Source organism: Chanos chanos, chromosome 3 (genome assembly GCF_902362185.1).
Source record: "Chanos chanos chromosome 3, fChaCha1.1, whole genome shotgun sequence".
NCBI classification, from domain to species: domain Eukaryota; kingdom Metazoa; phylum Chordata; class Actinopteri; order Gonorynchiformes; family Chanidae; genus Chanos; species Chanos chanos.
The window spans coordinates 13,912,306-13,939,508 of record NC_044497.1 but is presented as its reverse complement, the minus strand read 5'-3'; the positions used below and the strand labels follow the sequence as shown (position 1 = coordinate 13,939,508).

At 41.9% G+C, this 27,203-nt stretch overlaps 1 protein-coding gene across 1 annotated transcript in view; it reads right to left on the bottom strand.

Annotated features, from left to right (window-relative positions):
* pde1ca (phosphodiesterase 1C, calmodulin-dependent a) overlaps positions 1-26,384 on the bottom strand; it is a 60,690-nt gene extending 34,306 nt beyond the window's left edge. The window contains exons 1-3 of the mRNA XM_030767600.1: positions 26,300-26,384; positions 20,743-20,793; positions 19,184-19,349 (exon numbers count right to left, since the gene is read on the bottom strand). Coding sequence (XP_030623460.1) covers positions 19,184-19,349; positions 20,743-20,793; positions 26,300-26,384 — 302 coding nt within the window. The remainder of the gene's footprint in view (positions 1-19,183; positions 19,350-20,742; positions 20,794-26,299) is intronic.
* Positions 26,385-27,203: the final 819 nt, after the last annotated feature.

Below are 27,203 nucleotides of genomic sequence, written 5' to 3'. Positions count from 1 at the left end.
TCTTGTTTCAGACTTTGTCTCCCCACGCTTGTGTGTGTGTGTGTGTGTGTGTGTGTGTGTGTGTGCACTCTGCATTGATTCATGATGAAAATAGAAGGTGAGCGAATGTACCAATTGATAATTGCAGTTACACGGGGCTAACACGGTATTGAGTTGAATTAAGGGGCTTGTGAATTGTGAAAATATCTTACATGTTCTTGCTTGTCCACAGTGCCCACAAGTGATGGCTTAAGAATGGAAAAACAGACCCTTCAGATACGCTGAGTCTGAAAACGTGTGACATGTGAACTTGTGCCATGTGCAGGCGAAATCTCAGCCTAGCAGATCTGTTTCCCTCAGATTCACTAGTCTGTCTGCAATGCTAACACCCATTAGCGTTAGAAGCCACACAATTCTGTTTCGTGTCTAGACAGTAAGACAGAACCCCCCACACCACACACACACACACACACACACACACACACACAACACACAACACACATACTCACAAACCCGCAAGACAAGACAAATTGAGATGGCCACGAAAGGCAAAGCATGCTACAGGCTGTTTATGTCTCTGTGTCAGAGAGACAGCTAGATCAAATTCATCTGGTCAATGCACTTCCTATGTTCTGTTTCTGGGTAGTGTCAACAAGGGCTTTCAGGATCTTTGTGTGAATGAGAGTGTGTGTATATGTGTGTCTGTCTTTCTCTCTCTCTCTCTTTCTCTCTGTATGTGTGTGTGTGTGTCTGTGTGCGCGCATGTGTGTGTGTGTGTGTGTGCGTGTGCGTGTGCATGTGTGTACGTGTGTGTGTGTGAACAAGCTGTGATATGAATGACGGCGCTCTTCCAAGGTCACAGATGACGTCAGTGTGGTATCAGTTTGGCTGCCTATACTGCCGACACCCATTAACCCCTAACTGCCCTAGCTTTCTCATCTGCATAACACAGAGCCCCTTTACAAAACCTCTTTTACACACACATACACTCATACAAACTCCCACACACACTTCAGGTCGTAAGCAAATAGTCCCAGCACCTGAATACACGCACATTTCGTGCCATCGTTCCAACACACAGCTTACCTGCTGCAAAAAAGGTTCTGTCTCCTGCTACGCTAATGCGCTAATGGAGCACCACCGTTCACTAATACAGACCAGAGTGTCATTCCATTTTCTGTTTATTCCTCACTGAAGCACTGTAATTAGACACTGATTAAAAACCCTGTTGCGTTCAATGCGCAGTCTTTTTCTTCAGCAACCAAAAAAAGAAAAAAGGAAAAAAAAATCAAACAGATGGAGAGCAGAATTAAAAAAAAAAAAAAAAAAAGCAAGTGACTCTTTGAAAGCAGATTATTAACATTCTTTAGAACTATGTTCAACGAAATGGACACAAGAAAATTAGAAGCGTCATATTCAACAATGCAAAGCACTGTCTCGATACGGAGCTTTTGTGAATGTCAGCATTTTATTAAGACTCCCATCCACAACTGAATCACGTCATATTTTACAGTCATAAACGCTGATGCTTGTGAAAAAAATAACAACAACAACAAAAAAATAAACGGGTGATGTGGTTGTGACTCAAGCATTCCTGGAGTAGATCTTACCTCTGTGAAGTCTTCTTATATTTCCTCCTGTGAAAAAGATCGAAAAATAAAAATAAGACTTTAATCTCATATTTTTTTCTCCTGATGTAAAATGTCCCATTTCTCATAGAACATCCCCTCTGCTATCACCACAAAGTCAGTTTGATCCATATATTTTATCCTTATAATGTGGAACAGTTAGGATTGGCAAATAATAATCCATAATCGTTATTAACACATGTGGGGGGGGGGGTGTACAGTCAGTGACTGGATTTTCATAATCAGTGGACAGATTTTTATCACAGAATTAATATGGTTTAACCTTGATGCTCTTGACATATGTAGGTGTTTGGCCACACCCAAGTTCAGTAAGTGAAGGACTATGAATGTGGGTGTTTTGAACAGAAAAAAAAAGAAAGAAATAAAAATCCATTCTGGCACTGTAAAGAGGTACAACCATGGCGGAATCTGCATTAAATCCTGTCACACATTAAATTGAGAACATCCTGTACTCTGCACCTGATTGAACGGAAAGCCCCGGTCTATTCATCACAAACCAACAGGCAAGATGGACTTCGGAGATTGCGTTCATAAAACTCTTTTACCTTTTCACATTTATCCCCTGTTCCACCTTGAAATTGACACAAATTTGACTGACCCAGACTTCAGAATGACAAAAAGAAAAAAGAGGACAAAAAAACCCCTAAACTATCCTGAATCCTGAGTTTACAGGAAATTTGTGCAATAAGTTCATTTATATTTTTATGTCTTGAGGGAAACAGATGATTTCTTTAACAGCCTTAAAGACCCTAGACAGTCTCCTCAGCATCTAACACCTTAGCCCACATAATACATAAAATTAGGTTAAGACCTATAGTTGACAGGATTTTTTTTTTTTTTTTTGGTCACTGGGATGTTTGGGCAACCCCAGATCTCAATTTTACTGAGTCCGTTCACACTGCTTGACGGTGCGATTCTCGAAGTGACTAATCAAAATACTTTGCAGCCCCCAACCCCCCACCCCGTTCCATCGCTACCCCTGGGTCAACAACTGATTTTGGGGATGGTGCATTTGTCATTATTGCTCATTACTGCGTTGGAGATGGTGAGTCACAGGCAGGGGAGAGTGGAAATTGGCCAGTGAGCTATTCAGAGTGCAGGATGGTTTGATTAGTCCCTTTCTTTCATCAAGACGATCCAAAATTCTGATTAAAGATTAAATGGGTCAGCTCATTGGTCTCATCAGATTATCACTTTCTTTCTTTCTTTCTTTCTTTCTTTCTTTCTTTCTTTCTTTCACACAGACTCTCAGAGCAAATCCTCAAAACTGGGGGTAAAAAAGGGTGTGTGTGTGTATGTGTGTGTGTGTGTGTGCGTGTGTGGGCGCGTGTGTGTACGAGCATGCATGCATGTGTGTGTGTGTTTCTATGTTGTGAGACCTGAGTTGATTGCAAATAGAGACCCATCCATCAGAGGTGGGTGACAGTAGTGTGTGGAGCTGCCCGTGGGTGATCATTCCCTGCATTGTGTCAGCGTGGTCCATTATCATTACTTTAGTCATAGCACAGCAAACTCCAACACTGCTACCTGTTGCCTGTATTACTCTCTCTCTCTGTCTCTCTCTTTCTCTTTCTCTCTGTCTCTCGGCAAGACACTGAACTCAGACTCTTAATGTATATGTGTGCTCCTGTCAGGCACTCATTAAAGTCCTATCAGCCTTAAACATTAATGGTTGTGTGATTTTACCCATGACCTGGGACGTAAACATCAGACTCATTTTAAACACGGCTGCAGGAGCATTCGATTAAAGAGAAAAAAAGGTGCTAAGTACCATAAAACGGTTTTAAAAAGGAAATAAACTCAGACGGAGCATGAATTTGCCTCCCTTTAATGCTCGGCCGCGCCGTTCTCCGGCCTCAATGAATGCAAGGACAGAAAAGCAATTTAAGGCTCAGATGATGGTGTGATATTTTACCGCTCCATCAATGTCACTCCCTGCTCTATGACAATGCTGATGGTCCCTGAGACGGTGTGGCAATAAATGGCAGCTGTCAGGGGCACCTGTGTCGAGGGACCTGCAGTTTTAGAGTGACTTAATTGTCAGGGCTGATCTAGTTATTCTGTATCCAAACTGGAGCTCTGGGAGACTGCTCAATGCATAACAGAGAGCTTAGCATCTAGAGTCAGAGTCAGGAACATGACACGCAATGGTTAGGACCACGCTGGGATCAGACCTGACAGTCACGACTCCGACGTAAACACACACACATGCCCAGGCATACACACACACACACACACACGCACGCACACAGACACGCGCGCACACACACACACACACACACACACGCACGCACACAGACACACGCACACAAACACACACACATACACACACACGCACACAAACACACACACACACACAGACACACACACACACACACACGCACACACACACACACACACACGCGCCACCAGATATTAGTCTGAATAATTAGCATAAAGACAGACAAAACAAGCATTTCTCTCTCTGTTCATAAAGGATGAGGCAGATGTCGACTTTGCATTTCCTACACATCTTTTATCTTTTATGTATTATGAAACATAACATTCACAGACTGGTATTTTCCCCTGTGAGACTCACATGCGTGTCAAAAATAAGCACATCTCTGTGAACACGGGAAATGATATGATAGAGAAAATTCACTGTGATTAAGCACTCTTTTTAAACACTGTCGTCAGTTTGGTTTTTTTTTGTTCTGTAAAAAGCTTATGAAGAGAGTCCCATGGAGAAAGAGGAGATGAATATCCATGATTTCAGCGTTGTCTACACTCTGTCCTAGTCTCAGCTACTTTGGTAACATTAAACTGACTGGAGCATGAACTTTAAAACTGCACCCCATGATAATAATATTCTGAATTTATCTACGGAGCAATAACCAAGAGAAGACAGAGGAATAAAGTCTCACGGATTATGAGAGAAAAACAACTTTCTTTCTTCTCCATCTGTTGCTCTGATCTCATGTATACTCTCAGAGCTGATCAATAAAACCAATATGTCTGACTGACACCATACATAACCACAAAGAAAAATACTACATGAATTTTACATGACTTTTACATTTTACACAAAAATCATAAGAATTTCAGTGTCAGAATATCCTTAGCTTTACTGCAGCAAGATGTCTTAAAAATAACCTTTTATTTTGTACAATAAAAAATATTTCGATGCTTCATGATATTAAAGGGGAATTAAATTAGGAGACGTTTCAGGTTTGTTTTTGTTTTTGCATTTGTATTTGTTCGTTTTGTTCTGTGTTGTTCCCATTTTCACTTTCAATTGTAATTTTTTGGTGGGTCATCAAATTTGTGTCAATAATTCAAATGAAATAGGTGAAATGACAAACTGAAGTATCAAAGGAAATACATGCACCGTTCCCAAAAGCACAATGCACATACAAACACACAGACACACAGAAACACAGGCGCACACACACACACACACACACACACACACACACACAGTGCTTCTCACACACATATACAAACACACGCACATGCACACGCACACACACATACACACACACACACACACACACACACACACACACAGAGAAACGAACATGAAACAAACTTTACTCACAGTCCCCGCAGTCTCAACCAGATCTTCTCTATCTGTTCCGGCTGTAGATACTTCAGAGAGTTATTCTCAAAATCCTCAATCTCCTTGGTGGGCGATTCCATGTCGAAAAAGTCGACCAGAGAGAAGGACATGAGAATTGTTTTTTTTTTTTTAATTCCTTTTCGACTAGGAGCGCGAAGCAGGAGCAAGAGTTTGAGCGCAGGGCGACAGCCCCCCTGAGTACCCGGAGCCTGTCACTGTGACAGCTGGAGCTCTTCCCTCATCCCCCTCTCACCCCTCCTTCTGGCTGTAGGGAGGGGGGGGGCTGTACTTAGGCTTGGGTTCACGCTGGGGCTTCTGTTGCCTGGCCCCTGGCTTTGGGTGACTGCCTGGGTCACCGGCTCTGCGTTGCGGTGCGTTGGGTGAGCGTGTGTCGGCAGTGGTGGTAGTAGTAGCAGCAGCAGTGGCAGCGGCAGCGGCAGCAGAAGCGGCAGAGGGGGGGCCGGGTTTCTCCCTGATTAATATGAGGCATGGAAAGGATTAACGGGCCGCCGCCGAACTGCCGCACATCAAAGAGACCCCCACTCCGCTCCACCACACACTGCCTCTGCCATAAGCCAAGAGAGGAGGGGCGCAATCAATACCTTCCAAACAGAACTGACGCTGCTTTTTTACTGCTCAGACAGAGGGAGAGAGAGAGAGAGACAGAGAGAGAGAGAGAGAGATGGAGGAAGAGAGAGAGAGGGCAGAAAGAGAGAGAGAGAAAGAGAGAGAGAGAGAGAGAGAGAGAGAGAGAGAGAGAGAGAGAGAGAGATTAAAAGACAGAGAGAGAGAGGAGTATGTGCGTGAGAGACAAAGTCTCCGCATGTAAATACTTGTGTCTGAGAGAACGAACAGGAGAAGAGAGTAGACAGCAACTGAGTGAGTGAGTAAGCGAGAGAGAGGGAGGCAGAGAGAGTGAGAGAGAGAGAGAGAGAGGGAACAGTAGCAGTCATCTGACGCGGTGCTGTAGTGTGTGAATAGGAGGAGCAACTCTGTTCCAGACACAGTGAACACAGCAAAGCTGAGATTGACCGATGCTCTTGGTTTTGACTTCTGTCTTTGGTCTACTGAGTACACAAAAACCAAAAAACACAGCTCGAGCCTGCACTTCCAAAAAACAAAACAAAACAAAACAAAACAAAACAAAAGACATATTTCCTTAAGAGTACAGCAAAATAAATATGGAACGTGATCATTTTTTACATAACATTTCTTGAGGACCAGAGAAGAATGACAATGGGTAATCCAGTAAATAGATAACAGTACTGATTTGGATGTAAATTAGTTTGAATGTATCACAGAATGTATCATGGACCACAGCTAACATACAGATAGGGAATCACAACAAGCCTGCCTGGTGTTTGGCTAACCCCAAACAGAAGAACTTAACAAACACCAAACTTATTATTGGTCCACACAATCATGTCCACTTAGCCTCTAATACCAAAGAGATCATATCAGTTACACAGTCATCAACTGCATAGTAATTGAGTCTCCAGGCATCCCGTCAATGCATTCCTAATTGTATCAAATCCCTTTGCTGATATGTCAGTGCACTGAATTAAGGAGATATAAAAGGAAGTGATGAAGTTCCATTAGGGTAGGAAGCTACCCTGGATCCTATTTCCTAGAACAGTACGGTGTTTGGAGCCTTGCTATGATTGGCTTCTGACAGGAAATTGGATGGCCTTATCAGAAGGGCAGGATCAAAATACATTAGGTTATTCTCTTTAGAGCGAGAAGCCCGACAGACTTGCCTGTTAGTACTGAAGGAAAAAACAAACAGGCTCTGGAACAGGCCTGTGTGTCAAAGTTTGGTGTCGTTTATTTACAGCTATGGCATTTGTGTGTGACAATCATGCTTTTGGATACAACTTGGAGGATATTTTGGAGAGAATTTCGAGCGTTCTTGCTTTATTGATAATCATCTCAACTAATCTCGTCAGATCTCGTCATCTCAACTATTCTCTCTTCAGAATCTTTCAAGGAACAGAAATTGCCCCTTATGGTGATAGTGGAAACATTGGAATCTTTGCCTGGGTCTCCACCTGGGGCTCAACTACATTCTGACTCAACTGTGTGAAATATCTGATGCTATAGCAGAACACATTTCGTGTAAAAATGTACATACAAAGCACCAATCATCCCAGAATGGGATGTCTCTTTCATCTTTTTCTCCTTCCCTTCCCCCCCCCCATTCTCCAAGTCTTCTTATTCATCTTTTATTCTCACACTTTTCTCTCTCTTTCTCTCTCCTGGGGTGACTCAGCCTGGCTCTTTCAATTACTTGATGTGAAGAGAGAGATAATGCCAAAGGCTAGACACAAAGAGAGCAGCTCCTCATCCCTGCTTTTTCATTTGCTAGAGGGGACCGTGCCCCCCCCCCCCCCGCCCCAAGTCTCTCTCTCTCTCTCATGTTCTCTTTCCATAATGGGAGGGGTCCTGAGACCTATGTGGCTGGGCTGGATGCTTTAAAGCAGGTCTATGTGGTCCTACGTGGTGGAAGAAGCTGGTAGTATAGTTTGTCAGTTAGATTTCATTACCACTGACAGTAGGCAGTATGACAGGGTAGTCATGGAGCACTACAGTCAGACCAACCTGTCGGTACCTTCAAAAGCTATTGCTCCTAGCTCTTTCCAGGAGATTATCACCCACATCCTCCTCTGCATCTCTTTTTGTATGTGTGTGTGCATGTGCGTGAGTGTGTGTGTGTTCGGCGCTTTAAACTCATCTGAGAGATAAGGGACATTCCTAAGAAATCAATTGAAATGAGATTCAGACAGCGAAGGCTGAGCTGTGAGCAATTCAATTAACAGCTGGAGACGTGCTCCGTGTTTTCTAGGACGCGCCGCGAAAATAGATCCTGACAGAGTGGAGCCCAAAGCACCAAGCTGGCCATGTCTGTGTGACACTCAATGCCGTCCCCCTTCGTCTCCAAACAAATTACCGACACCATGTTAGCCACCACAGCCCATTAGCTTCTATCACTAGATCAAAGGGTTGCTTCTGTCTGATACTTTGTTGTATTCTTTCGTTACTTAGTGTTGATGAACTTGTGTCAGAGGATGAAATGATCCATGAGATAGATCAAGAGGCCATCATGACCCCCCCCAAAACACACACACACACACACACACACACACACAGACAGACACACAAACACACACACACGCACGCACGCACGCGCGCGCACACACACACACACACACACACACACACACACACACACACACTCACAAAACCCCTGTTATGTTTTCCAAAGAAACTAGCAAATGTGTTCAGGGGGCTGTGTATGTATGACATCACGGGAAAAAAATCAATATCGTCAGTTGTTGGAACTGATGGAATTTATGTCATTTTTGGCTAGCCTTTTGGACAAATGAAAAGCAGAAGGAATGGTTTAAACACTCAGAGAATCCCAATCTTCTGCCTTGTGTTTTTTTTTTTTTCACTCTGCTACTGGAATGTTGAGAAACTAGAGAAATGATAAGCGTGCGACACCATATCCAGAGTGAGGCAGTAGCCCTGGAGACAACAACAACAAAAATAGAATGATTAGAATAGTTTAATGAGTAAACTTCATTAAACATCTTTATAAGTGCAATCATTAAAGCATTAGCTGATTCTACATGTCCATGCCTCCATATTTGACTGAGAAAGGTTCTTTGAGAAGCAATTAACATCAAGGGGGCTATCGCTCTTTGCAAAATGATGTCAGGTATTTTTTTGGGGGGGGTTTTTTACAATTAGGTAGAAATTCTCTCTGTTGTCATTCATTGACTGCAGTGCATTTAAATCAGACCAGGTGCTTAAATTTGTGCATTGCAGAATATGTAGAAAAGCTTAGCTGTGTTGAATTATTCAAATCTGACCTTTGCAAAACAAACACGCAGGTAAAACAGCAAATGGTAACAACCCCAAACATGAATATTTAACAGAGAGCAAAGCAATGAGTGTTGAGACCTTCCAGCTGAGATAAGTACAACTGACCAACGCTGTTTTTCCTCAAAGGCAGAAGACTGAGAGAGAGAGAGAGAGAGAGAGAGAGAAAGAGAGAGAGAGAGAAAGAGAGAGAGAGAGAGAGAGAGAGAGAGAGAGAGAGAGAGGAGTATGTGCATGAGACACAAAGTCTCTCAATGTGAATATATTTAGCTTGACTAACATGATCTTACATGTCGTTTCTGAAGTCCAGCAGTGATGTGTTAGCCAGTTCTGTGATTCATAGGAACATGTAACACAACTCAGAGTGGTAAACCAAAAACAGTCCTTTTCTCTGGACTGCCTATGAGCAGGATCACAAGATTCTTTATCTCAGTCAAATTAGCTTCTCCTCTGTTCTGGGGAAAAAACTTTCACGGTCACCCCAATGTCAGTAGTTGACGTTGGCACTGTTTCATGCTAAATATCATATGACTGAGTCAGAGGGCATTGAGAACAAGCAGAGAGAGAGAGAGAGAGAGAGAGAGAGAGAGAGAGAGAGAGAGAGAGAGCAAAAGAAATTTTGACTATGTGCATTATTAATCAACATTGCTGGCATATCTAATCTAGCAGCCACTGGTCCGCCTCTGCAGATTGATGACCCTCCGGAATATTCTCTGTTCATTAAAAAATAATTCATATTGTTCAGTGACCGAAACCAAATCTCAAACATTACAAATATTACAAGACAAAACTAAATCTATTACAATGCCAAAGAACAGAAGTACTACCACATAACGTTCCATGATCATAGATCAACCAACACTTTATCATGAACACCCATATATTTCAATTTAAATCCCAGGGAAGTGTCTTTGACTTCCATATCATGCATAAATGATGAACTATTACATTTGTAGATCATATTTAAAACAAAATTCCAACATTACAAACACCTCAGATCTAAAAGGATGAAAATGATCAAATTTACAAATGACAGAATAAATAATATTCCAGCAAGAGAGAAGTAAAAAATGAAAGATAATGTCAACTCATATTTGAATAAAAAGCTCTCTGTACAGAGGATTTTAATGAGCACAGTAATCCTTAGACTAATTATTCTATTGCTAACAGAATGGCTGATTGCCACAGTCAGAAAAGAATAAATAATTTTTAAAGTGTGATTGGAAACAGGCCTCGCCTCAGCGAAGTCAAATTAAACGAGGGAAGAAGCATTGTTGAGCACTCTGTTTTCTAATCGATACCAGAATAAAATCTGTGGGGTCATTATGTATACAGTTATTCCGTAATGATAAACCTGAACGGGATTGAGCCCAGGTTAACTCTCACTCTCAATGTCATTAGGAATGTTCTGGAACCTTGAAGCAGCTAAAGGTATGACTGCAACAATTGTGCAGGACAAGCTAATTAAGGTCCACTTGGCTCATGTATTATTGAATTTTTAATCCTGCCCTAATGCCTCCAGTCAGGTCTGAGTTGGTCGGTTCGGATGTCTACAAGGGGCGCGAGCGATATTGAGTGACAGCCCCTTTCTCATTGAAAAAAAGCGCTGCGGACTCCCGTCTCTTAGATTTGCAGGTCAGAGGAAAATGAATACTCTCAGGGGTCCCCCTTTATAAAAACAAAGAAAGGATGAACAAAGCACCGATAAGAAAGGACCACGATATCCCTTACAGGCGATTAATTGCTGTAGTTGGAGTGAGCGTCTATGTAAAAGGTCGAAATTTAATGGGTGAGTGACTTACTTGGAGTAGCAGTTTGAGGATCACTTGCACGCATATTAAAGTGCACCATATATTTTTTTTTAATGTCTTTGTTACATATCTGAGATGTTTTGTTTTTTCCCCTGATAAAGAGCACTATAATCCCTCAGGGTGATGAAATGAAAGTGTTCTTTTTTCGGTTTTAAATTTGTTTTATTTGTATAATCAGTTGTTGAGTTAATGAACTCTGCTCCTGTGGAGAGTTGTAAGTAACCCCCATGACTAAACACACTGCCACACTCTCGTTCAATGCCTGCTAAGTGTGGCCTTCAGGCAAACATCACACACACTTAGACTCATAATCACACAAAGCACACTACGGCAATCCCATATAGCTCAAGGGCTACTGGTGTACACAATCAAGTCATCTTTCCGTCACAACGCCGAACATAAATTAACCATAAAACTTATTTATGACCAGTACCCTACCATGGCTCTCCATTAATTGTCACCGATAGCCCTGTTGGAAATATTTGTCTTAGAAGGTTGGGCAGTAATGAATAAACATATAAAAATAGTCTGCATACTGCGTACGGCAGTAAACAATCATTATAATGCGATAATGGATTTTGTAGAGAAACATCGGGTAGGAGCAGAATGCTTGGTGAATGCTAGGAGTCCCTCAGGCAAATAAAGTCAAGCATCGGCACCTCAGGGGACTGAGCTCTCTCTGCCCCCTGTATGAACCCTGAACTGAACACTCTTCGGAAAGACGTGGGTCAGGTGAGATCTCTCTTTAAATACCAAAAAAAAAAAAAAAAAGGATTATACGGACATCAAAACCAAGCAAGGGACATCACAGTCCCTCCTCCAAGTCTAAGTCTCAAATGCCGATAAGAAGTGCAAGGAGGGAACATTGAGTTTTGCGAGCATATTTTTTTCCCTGCCTGCCTTTAGTTTTTACTTTACATGTCTGGAAATGGTGGAGGGGTCTCTCATCACGGCGTGAGGCGTTAGCCTGTCATTCATTGCTAACTTGTTAGCTTGAGTGAAGTGCTTGGATTTACATTAGCAATGCTAAATTATGGCACAAGGGGAGTGGTGGAGCTCCGTATACTGTCTTGGTCATGTCTGGTTGCCCTTGCCCCTTACATCCTGCGTGTCTGAAGGGTGATGAGACTGTTGATAAGCTGCTGCTGTGTGTCCATTGGAATAAGGGAGAGAGGACACCTCCCCCTTTCTCATTTTCACAGTGAATTATTCTATCCATCTCTCCACAAAAGGGCTCCAATTAACATAGTCATGCTAATGTGGAGGTGTGTGTATGTCTATGTGTGACCGCGTGTATGTGTAAGTGTGTGTAGGTGTGTTTCACAGCGAATCCACTGCATTTCTAGCGATAATTGAGTTCAGGACCAAAGGACACTGTTAATAAAAGTCAGAGAGAGAAAGAGAGAGAGGTAGAGAGAGTGCATGCATCCATATACGTGTCTGTGTGTGTGTGTACCATGTATTGGTGTCTTTCTGGGGACCGAAAATCCCCAGTAAAATAGCATAATCTGACAAAAGTGCCTGGTGGGGCCCAAAATGCTGGTCCCCACTAGGAGAACAAAGTTTTTCTAAACTATACTGTTGTTACTGATAAAACAAAAAGTGTCAAAACATTTCTTTGGTTAAGGTTAGGGTTAGGGTTAGGGATAGGTTTAGTTAGATAGGTTTATCCTCTTTAGTTAGAGGATAATGGGAGTCAATGGAAAGTCCCCACTGGGATATGAATACAAACGTGTGTGTGTGTGTGTGTGTGTGTCTGCATTTGTATATTCAAAATTGTTGTCCTACTGTAGGTGGCTTGGTTGATAATGTTGTGGTCTGATAGATGTTTCAAACACAGAAGCCCAACAGCAGAGAGATAATGTTCAGTCTGCAGTCACCGTCCCTAATTTACATATGATAAGACGCATTCTTCTCTATATCGGGTCCAATGATCTCTGATTCATGTGGGTCTCTGAGAATAGCCTGGCCAATCGATTTCTGATTGTCAGTCACCCCTGGTGAGTAGAAAACAGGCTTTGAAAGCTTCATTCTCGATTGCATCAACAGAGAACGCCGTGCTCATACTGAGAGGGGAGCAAACACACACACACACACACACACACACAAACACTATCCACATCTTTATCTGGATAACTAAATCCCTCTTTCCAGCCAGGCCTGAAAAAAGGATTGAGCTGACCTGTGATTGGGGTGAACAGAGACTTTTGAGAGAACACAGTGGGGCCATTAGTGGAGTCATTTGCTTTACACAGAAAAGTTCGTCATGAATGTGCTCGAGTCCAACTTTGACAGTCAGCTTAACACATTCTAACATGTTTTAACTTTTTTTTTTCCTCTCTGAAAACATCCCCATGTCTTCAGCAAGTGCATCCAATCAGAACTTCTACATTATTCTTTTAGATTGTATGTCTTGTTTTTTTCTGTGTATGTTGGTAGGATATAGCTTCTTTATGTATAATAAACCATAAACGATACAACCACAGAGATTGTGATGATGAACTATAGAGAGAAAATGTGAATGTTTTTGCTCTTGTTGGGAAACAAGTGTAAGGCACAAGCTTTTCGTCCTCTCACTAAGGTGCCTTTGTTATCAGTGTTTTCATGGCCTAGAAACCACACTGCTTTCAATATATATGGTAAACATCATTTTAGGGAGTGCTATGTATCCAACTTGAATTCTAAACCAGTTTACAGTTCACTAACCACACAGAATAATCAGTCTAAGTGACAGTATATGACTCGCGGAAGGTGACCTGTCACTTCACTGGAGTTATATTTTTTGTACATATGATATTTTTATTACGCTTTGTGCATGAGTACACCTACAGGTCAGAGTAAACCACAAAGGTGTGTGAATGTGTGTGTGTGTGTGTGTCTGTGTTTTTGCTGATGTGTGTAAAGACACACACATCCTTAATATATTTTGGGGACTTACTTATCTGCATCATTAAATTAGAACATTTCTATGCATAATTTCTCCAACCTCAATGACACATAAGAGTGCCCTCTTAAATCCTGTGTAATCTGAGTGTTCCGTGTATGACTCGGTTTAATTCAGCTCCTCACACCGAGTCTAACTGATGTATAGCCTGACGAACACAATGCAGAGCACTGAGCGTGCTCTGTTTATCTATGCTGTTGTATTCTCCAGCATATCTGACTCCAGCCTTTATACACTCCACTCAATCTAAACCTTCACGTCTTCTCCCCAAGCTCATTTTCTCAGCCTGGCTTCAGTCAAGTGGAAAATTAGGTTTCTCCTCCAAAATAAGCAGGCCATGCTGCGGTCCTAACAGGGCCTCTGACAGAAGGTTCCGGAGAGAAAGACCAGGGATATAGGTACCCCACGCAGAAGTGTTTAGAGAGATGAGAATGTGGCTGTCACCCGTCTGTTATCTCGAAGCGTTTTGTAGAAGATTTGAGAGGCGTGCAAAAAAGAAAAAAAAAAAAAAAAAAGGTACGATTCAAAGGTCAAATCATCCATAAGTTGGAGAAGCCAAGCGCCAGAGCTTAAGTCGAGCTGTAATGACCTGACTGATGGATGAAGCAGGAGAGTCTATTTTGATGCAGTCACACTGTGAGTCTTAGCTGAAAAGTAATAACTCAATTCAGAAGAGATGAATTTCTGCCTGATGTATCGCGTGTGAATTATCAGAGAGGCGGGGAGACAGAGAGAAAGAGAGAGGGAGAGACAGAGAGGCAAAGAGAGAGATAGAAGGACAAGTGGGGATTCCCCATATTTGACCACAGGAGTCAGGCCTCTTGCAGCCTTACCCCCCCCCCCCCCCCCCCCCCCCCCAAGAAATTCAGCCATTTCCTTATATGTTTTTTCGTGCATGAAATGGTATGTAAATAAAATTTTGCAGGAGAATATTACTGTCAGTTCAGCATGTGGGACAAGGAAAATCATTTGTCTGAAATGAACCGACACTATCGACGACTACATATTGCCATTTATAAGAAAGAAAGAAAGAAAGAAAGAAAGAGAAAGAATGCGCACTAAAGAAAACACTATGAGTCTACATGACATACACACAAGATATTCAGTGTGTTTACAAAACGTATCGCTACATTTAACCATGAAATATAATTCCAGCACTGACATGCAGTAAAATTTCAATATATATCACACCACAGAAATAATGCATGCTTCACATAGCTTACATTACAAATTCAGTAGATTAATACTCCCATATCATACAATAGACAGTGTGATACATACTAACATTGACACAGCACATCACATTGCAGAGCAGAGTTAAATCAAACATTACGACCTCAGTTGAAGTCAAGGTAAAGTCACCTTTCGATGATGGGGAAATATTTAATATGACTGACATTCCTAATCAGGGAAGGGAGGGTCACGCTGTCTCAATTCAGCCCTTTAGTCATGGACTTTTGAGACAGGATTACATGTTGGCGGGTGCTGTCAATCATAATGACATGGCACTTGGCAAAACAAGCCAAAGGCCTTGGACTGATTTAGGAGTCAGTCAGCCCTCTCTGATCGGAGGTCTTTCCTTGGGACACACACAGACACACAGAGCTTCCCGCAGAGACGACTGTTTATAATGCTGTTAAACAGAAGAGGATAGATCATTGCGCACTGACAGACAAGTATATACATCACAAATCCATAAATGCAGTTTGGGATTTTTGTGCTTTACAAACTAAATCTGGATTTTAATCCAAACCGGTAAATAAAAAGCAATGGACAGTCATGAAGAGAACTGAGACTTGAGATGGTACAGGCGACGCTGTCGTCGTCATGAAAATATCTACCGCCCCTTCAGCTGATCCAAAAGTTTCCGTAAAAAAAAAAAAACTAGACGTGTTTATAGACTACCAATGCCTAATTCCCAGAATCCCTCCCTTGCCAGGTTCTGACATCATCATAGCAGCAAAAGGCCTATGTGGATATTCTTGGAAAAGGTCAGCCCAGCTTCTTCAAACTGTTTGGAAAGAGTGTGGTCTCCAGAGAGCTCTTCTTCTATTTAACATCCCTATTCATCCATCCATCCGTTCGTCCATCCATCTCTCTCTCTCTCTTTCTCTTTCTCTCTTGTTCTCTCTCTCCTTCCTCGGCTGCCTCTCTCTAACACGCGCTGTCCCTGAGTACCCCGCTAGCCTCCGACACCTTTTCATCTCAATGAAAAACACGTCGAGCGGCATCCCTGCTGATGTGACATTTGTGTTTGGTCGCGCGGAGATGCCTTTCCCCCCCTTCTAAACGGTGTCCGTGGGAGTGCTGTGGCGATGCGCTGCTGAAATGCCTCTCGCGTTACACTCTGATTAAAAAAAAAAAAAAGCCCGGCCCAAGCCACAATCTCAACATCCCACAGAGGACAGAGAGGTTACTGTGTCGCTGAGAGAGCGGGAGGAACAGGAGGAAGAAACTGTTTATAAGTGAGGGAAAATTAAAGGAAAAAAAAAAACAAAACAGAGGTATCATCGGGATAGTTCTTTTCCAGTCTCGGCTATCGGATGGAGTTTAGTTGTGTGTCATGTTTAGAGAAGTCATGCTAATTCACAGGAGCATATGCTCGTTCGCATGTGTGTACAAGCATATGTTTGTGTGTGTGTGTGTGTGTGTGTGTGTGTGTGTGTGTGTTTGTGTGTATGGGGGCAGGATAACGCAACCCAGAATGCACCTCTGTCACAGTAAACAGCCCCGGTCTGACTGACTCAGTCATGTGACACGCTCCTGAACGTGCCGTTGCAAGCGTCGCCGCCTGTGTGCAATAAACCTGCTAATAGAACATTAGGGAGTTCAGTGGAGTGCTGTTTATAGGCGGGAGGGGGTTATTTATAGTAAGCATGGCAGGCATATTGACGTCAGAAGTCAAAGTCATGTGTGAGAGGCAGGCGGAAATCCAAGCGATGTCTCCTACCTTTTTTTTTTTTTTACTGCTACACTTAGACCGATTAATGATGATCCATGCTCTGTACACACAACGCCACTGTCTGCAGACGGTGCGGCTACACATCCCGTCTTACAATACGACCAGACAACTAATCTCCCTCCAGATCTGCAGACCCGAACGTGAGAGTGAATTGAATAGCCATCCATGGAGGACGATCATTCAACCTTTTATTCTCTCTCACAAAAGAGTACCATTGTTCTCTTCACAGTGGTTCAAAATGACAGGAATTATGAGAGAGCCTGACTTACATTAGAAATCGACTTTGGCTACATGCTAATTGTTACAGATTATAATGTCCAAATGACTGGCACTAAAGAACAGAAGAGGATGAGAGGAAGAAGTAGTACATCTCTTTAGTGTTTAGAGGAGCACACACACACACACACATATACATATATATATATATAAAACGTATGGCGTCTGTGATCCATATAAACAAATAAACAAATATGTCTGTGTTTGTGTTTTGTTACAAATCTCCAGCTGTTTGTTAGTGAAATACAGTTGTTTGTTTGTTGTCGGTCTTTTCCAGAGCATCAATGGAAGAGAGGATTACCACAACGGCTCAGAGAGCAATCCATTATTCAGCTGGCCTCTTTATCAGAGAAAAACGGTGCACTGCACTGGACCATCGGGATAATGGAGGCTTAATATGGAACGCCCACATACGCCAAAAATTACACTTTTACTCTGGATGGTCTGAGACAGCTGTTTATTTTATTTGTTTTCTTTTTCTTTTCTCTCTCTCTCTCTCTCTCTCTCTCTCTCTGGCTTTTTTTTCTGTTTGTTTTTTTGAATCCGTAATAATAGGTGGACTCACAATGAGCAGCACAAAGGAAAACACACATACATAGACAAAGACACACACACACACACACACACACACACACACACACACACAGTGTCAGGATACATTTTCGAGACAGACAACCCTGTCTAATCACCCGCAGAATTTTGAAAGGTCATAAGGAATGATTTTAAATTCAATCCTTTTTTTTTCAGTGTTAGGAATACAGAGAGCCAATCCACCTGCTGGCTGTGACACTAGAACCTTTAATATCTCAATCATCTACTTTCATTTTCTCTCTCTCTCTCTCTCTCTCTCTCTCTCTCTGAAATATAAAGGATGCAAGAGCACACTGGTTTCAGAGTCCAAAAGCAATAACATGCAGAAAATGAGCTCAACGGCACTGAATGAACACCTCTATTTCCTGATATTTGCCAAAAGAATATGATGTGTTGGCTCGTTATAATAAAGCATTGTGACATTGTCTGTAATTGTCTCCAAAGACATATGAGACGGAATGGTCTGTTCTTAGAGACAGCAGTAATCTTCACAATCACCTGCTCCGCGTTCAGTCTATTCGTCCTTCATTTTGTCTAAACCAGCCGAGCACTCAGGGAGAGAGAGACAGAAAAAACAAGACACACTAAGAGAGTGAGAGAGAGAGAGAGAGATAGACTTGTAAAAGGCTGCAAAGATTTAACAGATACGTTGTAAAAAGGAAAAGAATAAAAGGAAAGGATCAAAGAATACAGTTCCTTTTTAGAGAAATGACCAAATTATTTCTCCAAGAGCTTCAATGAACGTTCATAGCGCAAGTGCTGAGTTTTGTAAGTGTGTGTTAGACAGAGGGTGCTACTTGAGTCGGAAAAGCGCCATCTTTTTCCAGTGGAGTAAACCCATCAAAGATATTTACAAGAGAGTGCACACAGCAACAGGTCATACCTGGCTGGGCTTTGAACGGCATCGATTCTACGGATCAATACCGTCCAATCAGAGCATCCCAGCTGTGTTCCCAAAGCCCACAAAACACACACGCACACACATACACACACACACACATGCGCGCTCACACACACACACACACACACAAACTTACATAGGAAAAATAAACTTAAGTCCCATAATCCTCTGCCAACAATCAACAAGTCTGTTGTGCTGAGACAGCATGTCCATTGATTCCCTATTAGCTTGTTTGAAAACTGTAAATACACAGAATAAAAGTGTTTTTTCCTCATCATATGCAAGCTCTCCACAAAGAAACAAGGGAACACTGAAGGGATTAAGTGTGTGTGTGTGTGTGTGTGTGTGTACTATGTACTACCATACAATGTCTATAACCCTTACCATTCAGCTCATATTCACTTATCTCAAACACAACAAAACCATGAAACTTTTTTTTTTCTTTTATCAATCCTGTCCAACCTGCCCAAAGCTATCCAATCTCTTTTTTTATCCTTCAGTGCTTTTGAAGGAAAAGAGACAGATGAGAAATGCTTTTGAACAGCACTGACAGAGGTCTACAGTGTCGATGAAAGCCAGCATTGTCAAACCTGATGGCGGTTTTTTCCATTGCATCAGGACCATCGATGGCAGGGAGCTCATCAGCCAGTATCTCCTCGGGGCTTCGGGGATCAATCAGGATCCCACGCCTGTCCTTGTCCTTAATCCCAATCCCGGCCGTGATCGCATTCCACAGTGCATTCTGGGACTTGGAACCTGGATCAGCAATCCAGAGACCACAGTGTCAGTTCACAGTAGAATGTAGCAATATTCAAAGTGAGAATTTATGACTAAACACACACACGTAACATGTTTTCTTGTTTTTTTTCTGAGAGGCGAAATACCAGACCGTGCTGACACGATGACAGCATTTGTAGCTATTTTAACATGTCAGCATTTTACAACTCATCATCATTTTGATATTTTTTTGGTAAATATGGTCTCAGCACTAAAGTCTCTCAGTAGAGAGCCTGAGGAAACAGCTGATGCTGATGTGGGTGTTTGTCGCCCCCTGCTGTCTGATCATGTTGTACAAACCAGTTGAACTCCCCCCTGCAGCAGAATGCACCCTAAACCCCCCTCCTCAAATAAATAAAAGACCAAAAAAAATATAATTGCCTCCGTCAGAAGATCAACATGACTTATGTTCACAAACAGTTTAAAGTCACTTATGACGGACGGGAAAGCAGTTAATCTTGTCTGAACTTTTCAAACATACAGTCCCACGGGGAGAGGAAGGTCTAGCTACACTTACACATAAATAATGTGTTTGGTGCGATGCTGCCACCTAGCCTAGTTCCTACAGACAGTCAACATAAAAACATTTCCATACTGACTTTCTGTCTCAGAAGACAATACTATTCCACTGAGAATATCATGTGTTTCGCACAAACTTAATTTACTGATTAACAAATACTTTACATTGACTAAGTGACACATAGTAACCACATCCATTTTTATCTCTTTAGATTTCAAGGGCCGTAACTTATGTTTACACTATGTGAAAGGTGTCCAAGTTGCTATGTTGGCTTTTTTATTTTCCATAACACTGTTTACAATATTGTGTATAATATTTAACAGTCTGATCAGTCAGTGGACAGGTGATTCATGGTCAGACTTAAGAAGAGCATTTGCGGATATTATGTCTCTCTTTGTTTCTGGTTGGCTTTTGCTCCAGAAATCACATTGGTGTGAGTTTCTGTTTGGCTTTTGCTCCAGAAATCACATTGGTGTGAGTTTCTGTTTGGCTTTTGCTCCAGAAATCACATTGGTGTGAGTTTCTGTTTGGCTTTTTCTCCAGAAATCACATTAGTGTGAGTTTCTGGTTGGCTTTTGCTCCAGAAATCACATTGGTGTGAGTTTCTGTTTGGCTTTTGCTCCAGAAATCACATTGGTGTGAGTTTCTGTTTGGCTTTTTCTCCAGAAATCACATTAGTGTGAGTTTCTGTTTGGCTTTTGCTCCAGAAATCACATTGGTGTGAGTTTCTGTTTGGCTTTTGCTCCAGAAATCACATTGGTGTGAGTTTCTGTTTGGCTTTTGCTCACGTTGGTGTGAGTTTCTGTTTGGCTTTTGCTCACGTTGGTGTGAGTTGTATCGTGGGATACTCACGGGCGAAGCGCGCCAGCGGCCGCGGGTTACTGTCTCCGGTTTCATTTGCAACTGTGAAGAGAAGGAGAAGAGATGGAAGAAAGAAGAGATGATGAGCTGTGCACATGTGGCCTGAGGTAAACATCTTCTCCTCCAACAAACCAACCTTCAAACACATAGCCTACTTCAAAAGACCCATTTTAAACAGCAAAACTCCACAGATCAAGGGTGTCCTGAACATGGTGATGATGTGTTACTTAATGCAGTCTAAACTGACACTGTCCACCTCACTGATTTTCCAGTGTCGCACCAAAATCATCTTCTTTGTCTGTCTCCGAAGCTCAAAGTTATCAAGGATTTTTTCAAAAGAAACTTTCTCTCTATTGATCCAGCTGCAGAGCACACAAAAAAACACACCTCTTAAAAACTCTTTTCATTTTATCACAATAACAGACATGGAAAGGATTTTAATCATTTCCCCAGTGGAACCACGGCATAGACTACAATGCACACAGACTGTCTAAATCAACACAGTTATTGGCAAAATGTCCTCCAAGTTTGCAAAACAGACATGTTGTTAATGCAGCAAACACATTATGGTTACAGTACCACTGGGTAGCAAGACAATGTTCCCCTGACATTGCAGTAACATACCATTCTCATCACATGTTCATCAGTGGCATAAAATACAAGGCTTCACACTTTCTCATGACTTTTGTTATGACAGCATCACAATATCAGTGTCGAGTCATGTGAAAAAGGTCGATAGAGCTGATCCCAGAACAGCACTTCCTATCATACAATGCATGTTGTAAAAGGAATTTTCAAACACCAAGGGAGATTTTGAACACTCTGGCTATTTGCTGTTCTGAGAAAAATAAATGAACAAAAAAACAATTTACTCAAGAAACCGCAAGGCAGACAAAACAGTATTTGTACTTTGTATTTTGAAATGTGCAATTTCCTATATCTGATTCCTCAGAGGGACAGGAAAGACTGCTAAAGGTCATAAAACTCAATAAGAGAGGGAGAGAGATGTGAATAAAGATAGGCTGATATGGTGGCTGATAACAGGTTCAGACTTGTTTTCCCTCAGGGACTGTGTGTAATCCAACTGTTGAGGGACGGGACTAAAACTGTAACTTTTATAGTGTTCAATTGTGGAGGTGACCAGAGCATAAGTTATAGCATCAGAGGACATATAGTACGTGGGCAGTACATTGAGAAAGGTCACAAAAACAAAAGCAACATAAAAATGTAGTCTTTAGTTATTTCAGTGTCACACAACATCCAAAGAGATCTTATCTGAGCACGTTCTGTAGTAGCTACAACGATGAGTATATGTTGAGCTCCCAAATCACAGAGCACGCTCCTGAGATGGAAACTATATGGTAGGCAGGCATTGAGAATGAAATGTGAACTCTACAGAGGTCTGGATGTTGTCAACAGAACAGGAGACAGGAACTCGTGTTTGGCTGTGTGTTCTTTGTGTTTACCTCTTGAGATTATTCCCTGCTGAATGATAAATTGTCCCTTTGTGACACACATGAGTATCCACAGTGTCAAACAATGGCACAACTGATCTTAAACAGAGAGCGTGGTAAAGGTCAGAGGTCTAATTCATGAAGGGTTGTTCAGAGAGGGAAAAAAAAGGTGTTGGGCTTATCATTTTATCTTGATAAATACTCGTTTGGACGGATGCCTGCATTTCTTCATGCAGGATATCACTGCGCAGCCAAGTCAGACAAAGTTCTTTAAGATTCTGCTCCTTTCCTCTCCTCCTTTTTCTTCTTCTTCTTGTTCTTGAGCAAAACAGTTCAATCAAACTTCATGATGCATGGTGCAACAATTCATTCATACCATGCAAATGAATGGGAAATGTTCACGGCAGGTAGAAAGGCAGTGTTGCTTGGAGAGCAGTGGCATGAGGTTTAGAGTAAATTCAGACCAGTCTATAGAAATGTGAGAGAGTCATACATTGAAATCGCCATGTTTTAAATGAAAGAATGAGGCACAGAATGTATTGATCCATAAGAGTAGTAAGAATCTCTTTTTTTTTTTTCTCTCAAATTTGGTCTGAATGAATTTCAAACCTCATTTTCATCGTATTTTCAGTGCTGCAAAGTAATCTCCCAGGTCTTATTCTGGTAGATGTCCCTAACTCCAGATTTTCCCGGTTAATTGTTTTTCCTTCACTGCGCCAAACAATGCGCAAGCATCAGCAGTACAACAACAGAATTATTGTTTTTTTTTTTCTTTTTTTCATTTCCCTCTAGTTTTTATTAAGCCATCTCCAAACAGTTCTTTCTTCTGACAGCTATTTTCCTTTCCAATAACATGATTACACTTCTAAGCATGTAAAAAAACTGAGTACTTAATGAACAGTTTTTTATTGTTGTTTTTATTTTCAATGGGAACGGTTTCTGATTTTTGAAATAAACAGAATACAGATTGCAGTCGATAGCATTTATTCTGACAGAACTGACTGGCAGAGTTGAGCATTTGTAACACTTCACTAGCTGTTGCTGATCCATTGATTTTTCTGTCCAGCTTTCACAAGCTATGTCATAAGTACCAATCGCCTGATTATCCTTTATTCTCCAGCGCAAAGAACTTAAATGAACCTCAAACAAACAGCGCATGAGGCAGTTCCTATGACACCTTGCATGACTTGCGTTGCCACAACAATACCATATCTTTTGCGCCAACGGCATTAGAGAAACAGTGTCCTTTCAGGACTGACAGCATTTTACCATCAATACTTACAATGCATAGTACCTGTGTAAACTGATTCATTAAATAAAGTGCTCATCTACGTATACATTAACCCTTCTATAGCCTTTGGATTTTTTTTGTGTTTTTTTTTTCTTTTGGCATTATTATTTTGCATGATGATAGCTTTAAAGCATTTATCTCATAAACTATTTTCTTGTCCATTAATGCAAAGTGCTAATTTGATAATATCTCCCTTTTCTTCAAGTGATACCTGTTAGTAGGCAAGAGAAACAGAAACACATGATTACATATTGACCAAAAGAAGCTGAGATTTATTTCCCTTATCAGTATATGTACTCAGCCTTACAGAGGAGGGTTTATAACTGTCTGTAATGTAATGATAAATTAGACAAACAGAGAGATTGCAGGCTTATAAATCTTGTTGTGAATGAGTACGACGGTCATTTTAAACACTTCTGGTGATTCACTAGGCTATTAGATGGGGATTAGTAAACCTAATGGGAACTTTTGTTTGAAAATGAATCTTCAGTGTCAGAAACAGGACAGTGTGCTTAGTACAAGACCCGTTCCTGATTTTTACTGGCGGTAGATCATCCCAGAAGGGGGAGTGAGAAAAAAAAAGAAAAAGAAAGAAAGAAATCGAAGAAATTGAGAAAAATATAGACAAAAAGGTAGCAAGAAAGAGAAAGAGAGAGAGAGAGAGAGAGAGAGAGAGAGAGAGAGAGAGAGAGAACGTGCTATGTGGAGGCAGGTTGTTAAGTGGGGATTGGCAGTCCGCATGGGGGAACGGGATAATGAGGGGAAATCAGAGGTCTCTATGAAAGAGGCTTTTAGCACAGTGAGCTGCTCCAGGCTGCTTTGTGTCAGTTATGCCTCAACTCTGGTGAGTAGGGAAGGACACTTCATTAGCGATAATGACTCCCCCTGTGCTACTGAGACCACACCACTTACGTCACGATGAACGAGGGACCCCCCTGTACCCACTCCCCCTCCCCTCAACTCCCCAGAACTCCCTCTTTCCCTCGTGCTTGTCACCTTCACCCCTCCAATGCCAGGTAACCAGTCACCCTTTTCCCCTCCAAACCTTGCACGTAATTCGTTAAGAGTCTCTCTGATTACCCAACAGGTGCTATAATGAGCTCTCCTTTGGGTTTCTTCCCTAACTCACGCACACACACACACACACACACACACACACACACACACATATACACGCACACACACAAATTCACGCAGAGCAGAGGGGACCAATCTTGTTTGTCCCACACGCCCAGGGATCACGGCGTGATGAAATCATGTCCTTCCTCCACTTGTCACCATGGACACAGTAATCACACAGGCAGACACGACTGCGTGGACAGGTGATGTTAAAAAGGCCCTTATCAGGGAGTGCTGATTTAAAGAGCCAGGCTGTTTATGTAGTCCTCTACCTACAGTACACCCACTCACAAACCACACTCACAGCCTATGACCATTCAAGCAATCCATCTCATAAACAAAAATGTTACAGACTCCAGCCTGTATTAAGACCATTACTGTATGCTGCTTCAGTGTGCTGATGAAGAGTGCAATAAAAGTTCCTTTTGTTTGTGGAAGCTGGCCCGGCCATCGTAAGTCATTAAGATGACAGTCCAAGAGAGAGCTGCAGTCTGTCTCAGAAATTAAATCACTTACAGATCTTTGATCACAGATGATTTTTCAGGAGCAACATGAGTGAAGGGGTGTGTGTGTGTGTGTGTGTGTATGTGTGCGAGATAAGGTACACTACCGAATGCTTGGTCAAGGCTTTTGGTGTTCTCCACATCCAGCACTGCCTCTCTGTAAAAAGCTGCTGATTGTGGCCTGTTATATAAGTGCTGCTACTTGACCTTTGAAAGGATATAATTACTGCCATCCCATGTTCCCTGAAAACAACCATCATGTCACTTTGCCGCTCGGCTTGTATTGTTTTGTGCCCCAGTCATACAAATGCATATCAATGCTACTATCCTCAAACTTGTCAGAGAAACACAGTTTCTCGTTGCATTTGACAGAGTAATAAAAGAATTCGAGCTTTTGAAAAAGAAAAGAAATCCAAAGCTATTGTGAGTCACTGGATGAAGGAAAAAGAAGAGCCCGCTGTTATTATGTAATCTAATTCTCCACAAGCAAGTCTGAGAAATCCTTCAACATGAAACAAAATGAAATAAATGACTAAACGAAATACCCACTAAACACGATAAATATTCACTTCACTGCCTTCAAGTCATTAGTCCAATGCAAATCATGCATGTCAGAGGATAAAGGTGATGAACGTACGCATAGCATGTTGAAAAATCATTTTGAAAAATGGATTAGAGTGTATCAGACAATTTAACAAAGCTCTAGTTTGCTTTCTTCAGGACTAATTATAAGACGCCTCTTTGCAATGCTGTGGGTATTACACCATCTGTACTGTGCTGTAATCCTCTCTTTACATCATTACCAATTAAAATTTTCACACTTTCACAATTTCCTTCTATAAAAAGAAAGCCATTATTCCTTACATTATAAGTGAAACAGCAGTTATTTATGATGAACAAGAGAGAAAGAAAGAAAAAAAAAACTTTAGTGAGCTCATTTGAATGAGGAAAGACTTTGAAACAAATAGCATGTGCTCATTTTTTTTTCTGACAGCAGAGAGTGAAACACAGTAATATTGAGAGCTGCTTGGTTGGCATACACTTTATGGAGGGAACATCCCACTGTACTCAAACAGCAGTTCTAACACCTCAAACACAGTTAAACAACAGTAAAGCGGACCATCTGTGCAGCACACAAACACGCTCTCACAAACACACACTCCACACACTCCAACTCTTACCGATGGTGAAACTGAAGCCATCGATGCTAAACGTGGCACTCCTGCATTTTTTAAATCCCTGTTTTTTGCAGCTGGGCTCTGTCATCTTCCTCCAAGAAGCTGCACTTGTGTGTGCACTCTTCTGCCTGCTTTTGTCTGGCTTGACTGAGTGGATGTTGTTTGGTTGAAGAGAGGAGCTTGTGGATAGGAGGTGTCCGCAGGAGAGGTGCCGTGCGTGGAGAAAGCTTTAGAGAGCAGCTCCCCAGGTGGAGAAAGCATGCGTGGTGAAGCTAAGAGAGAGTGCTGGTTGTGTGTGTGTGTGTGTATATATGTGTGTGTGTGTGTGTGTGTGTGTATGTGTGTGAGGGTAATTAGTAAGGCTAAACCAGGCTCAGTCTCTTCTGCAGAAGCCCACCTTCAGAAACCATCCATCTCAACAGCCACTGGGGCCCTGCCATGTGACAATCTATAGAGTATGAATGCAGAGAGTGGAGGCTGCTCTCCCTCTCTCTTTCACTCTCTTACACACTCCCTCTCCTTGCTTCCCTCCCCACACTCACTACTCTGCCCTGACAGTATTTGATAACGCCTCCCTCTCTCTCTCTCTCTCTCTCTCTCTCTCTCTCTCCCCCTCCCAGATATACAGCATATATCTGTATACTTGTGACTTATTACTTGGTGTGTGCCTGTGCCTGTGCGTGTGCGTGTGTGTATGTGTGTACCTGTATGCAATCTGTTTGCATCATGCTACCATGCACCTGTTTACATCACAATGAGATAGCATCATTCCCCTGTTGCTGTTTCACCACAATATTTACTTAGCTGAAGATGGTTTTAATGGATGACCTGAGAGGGTTTAAACAGACACGCAACCAAACAGATGCAATTACACTTTAGTACCATTTCCTCCCACTTAGTCAGCACT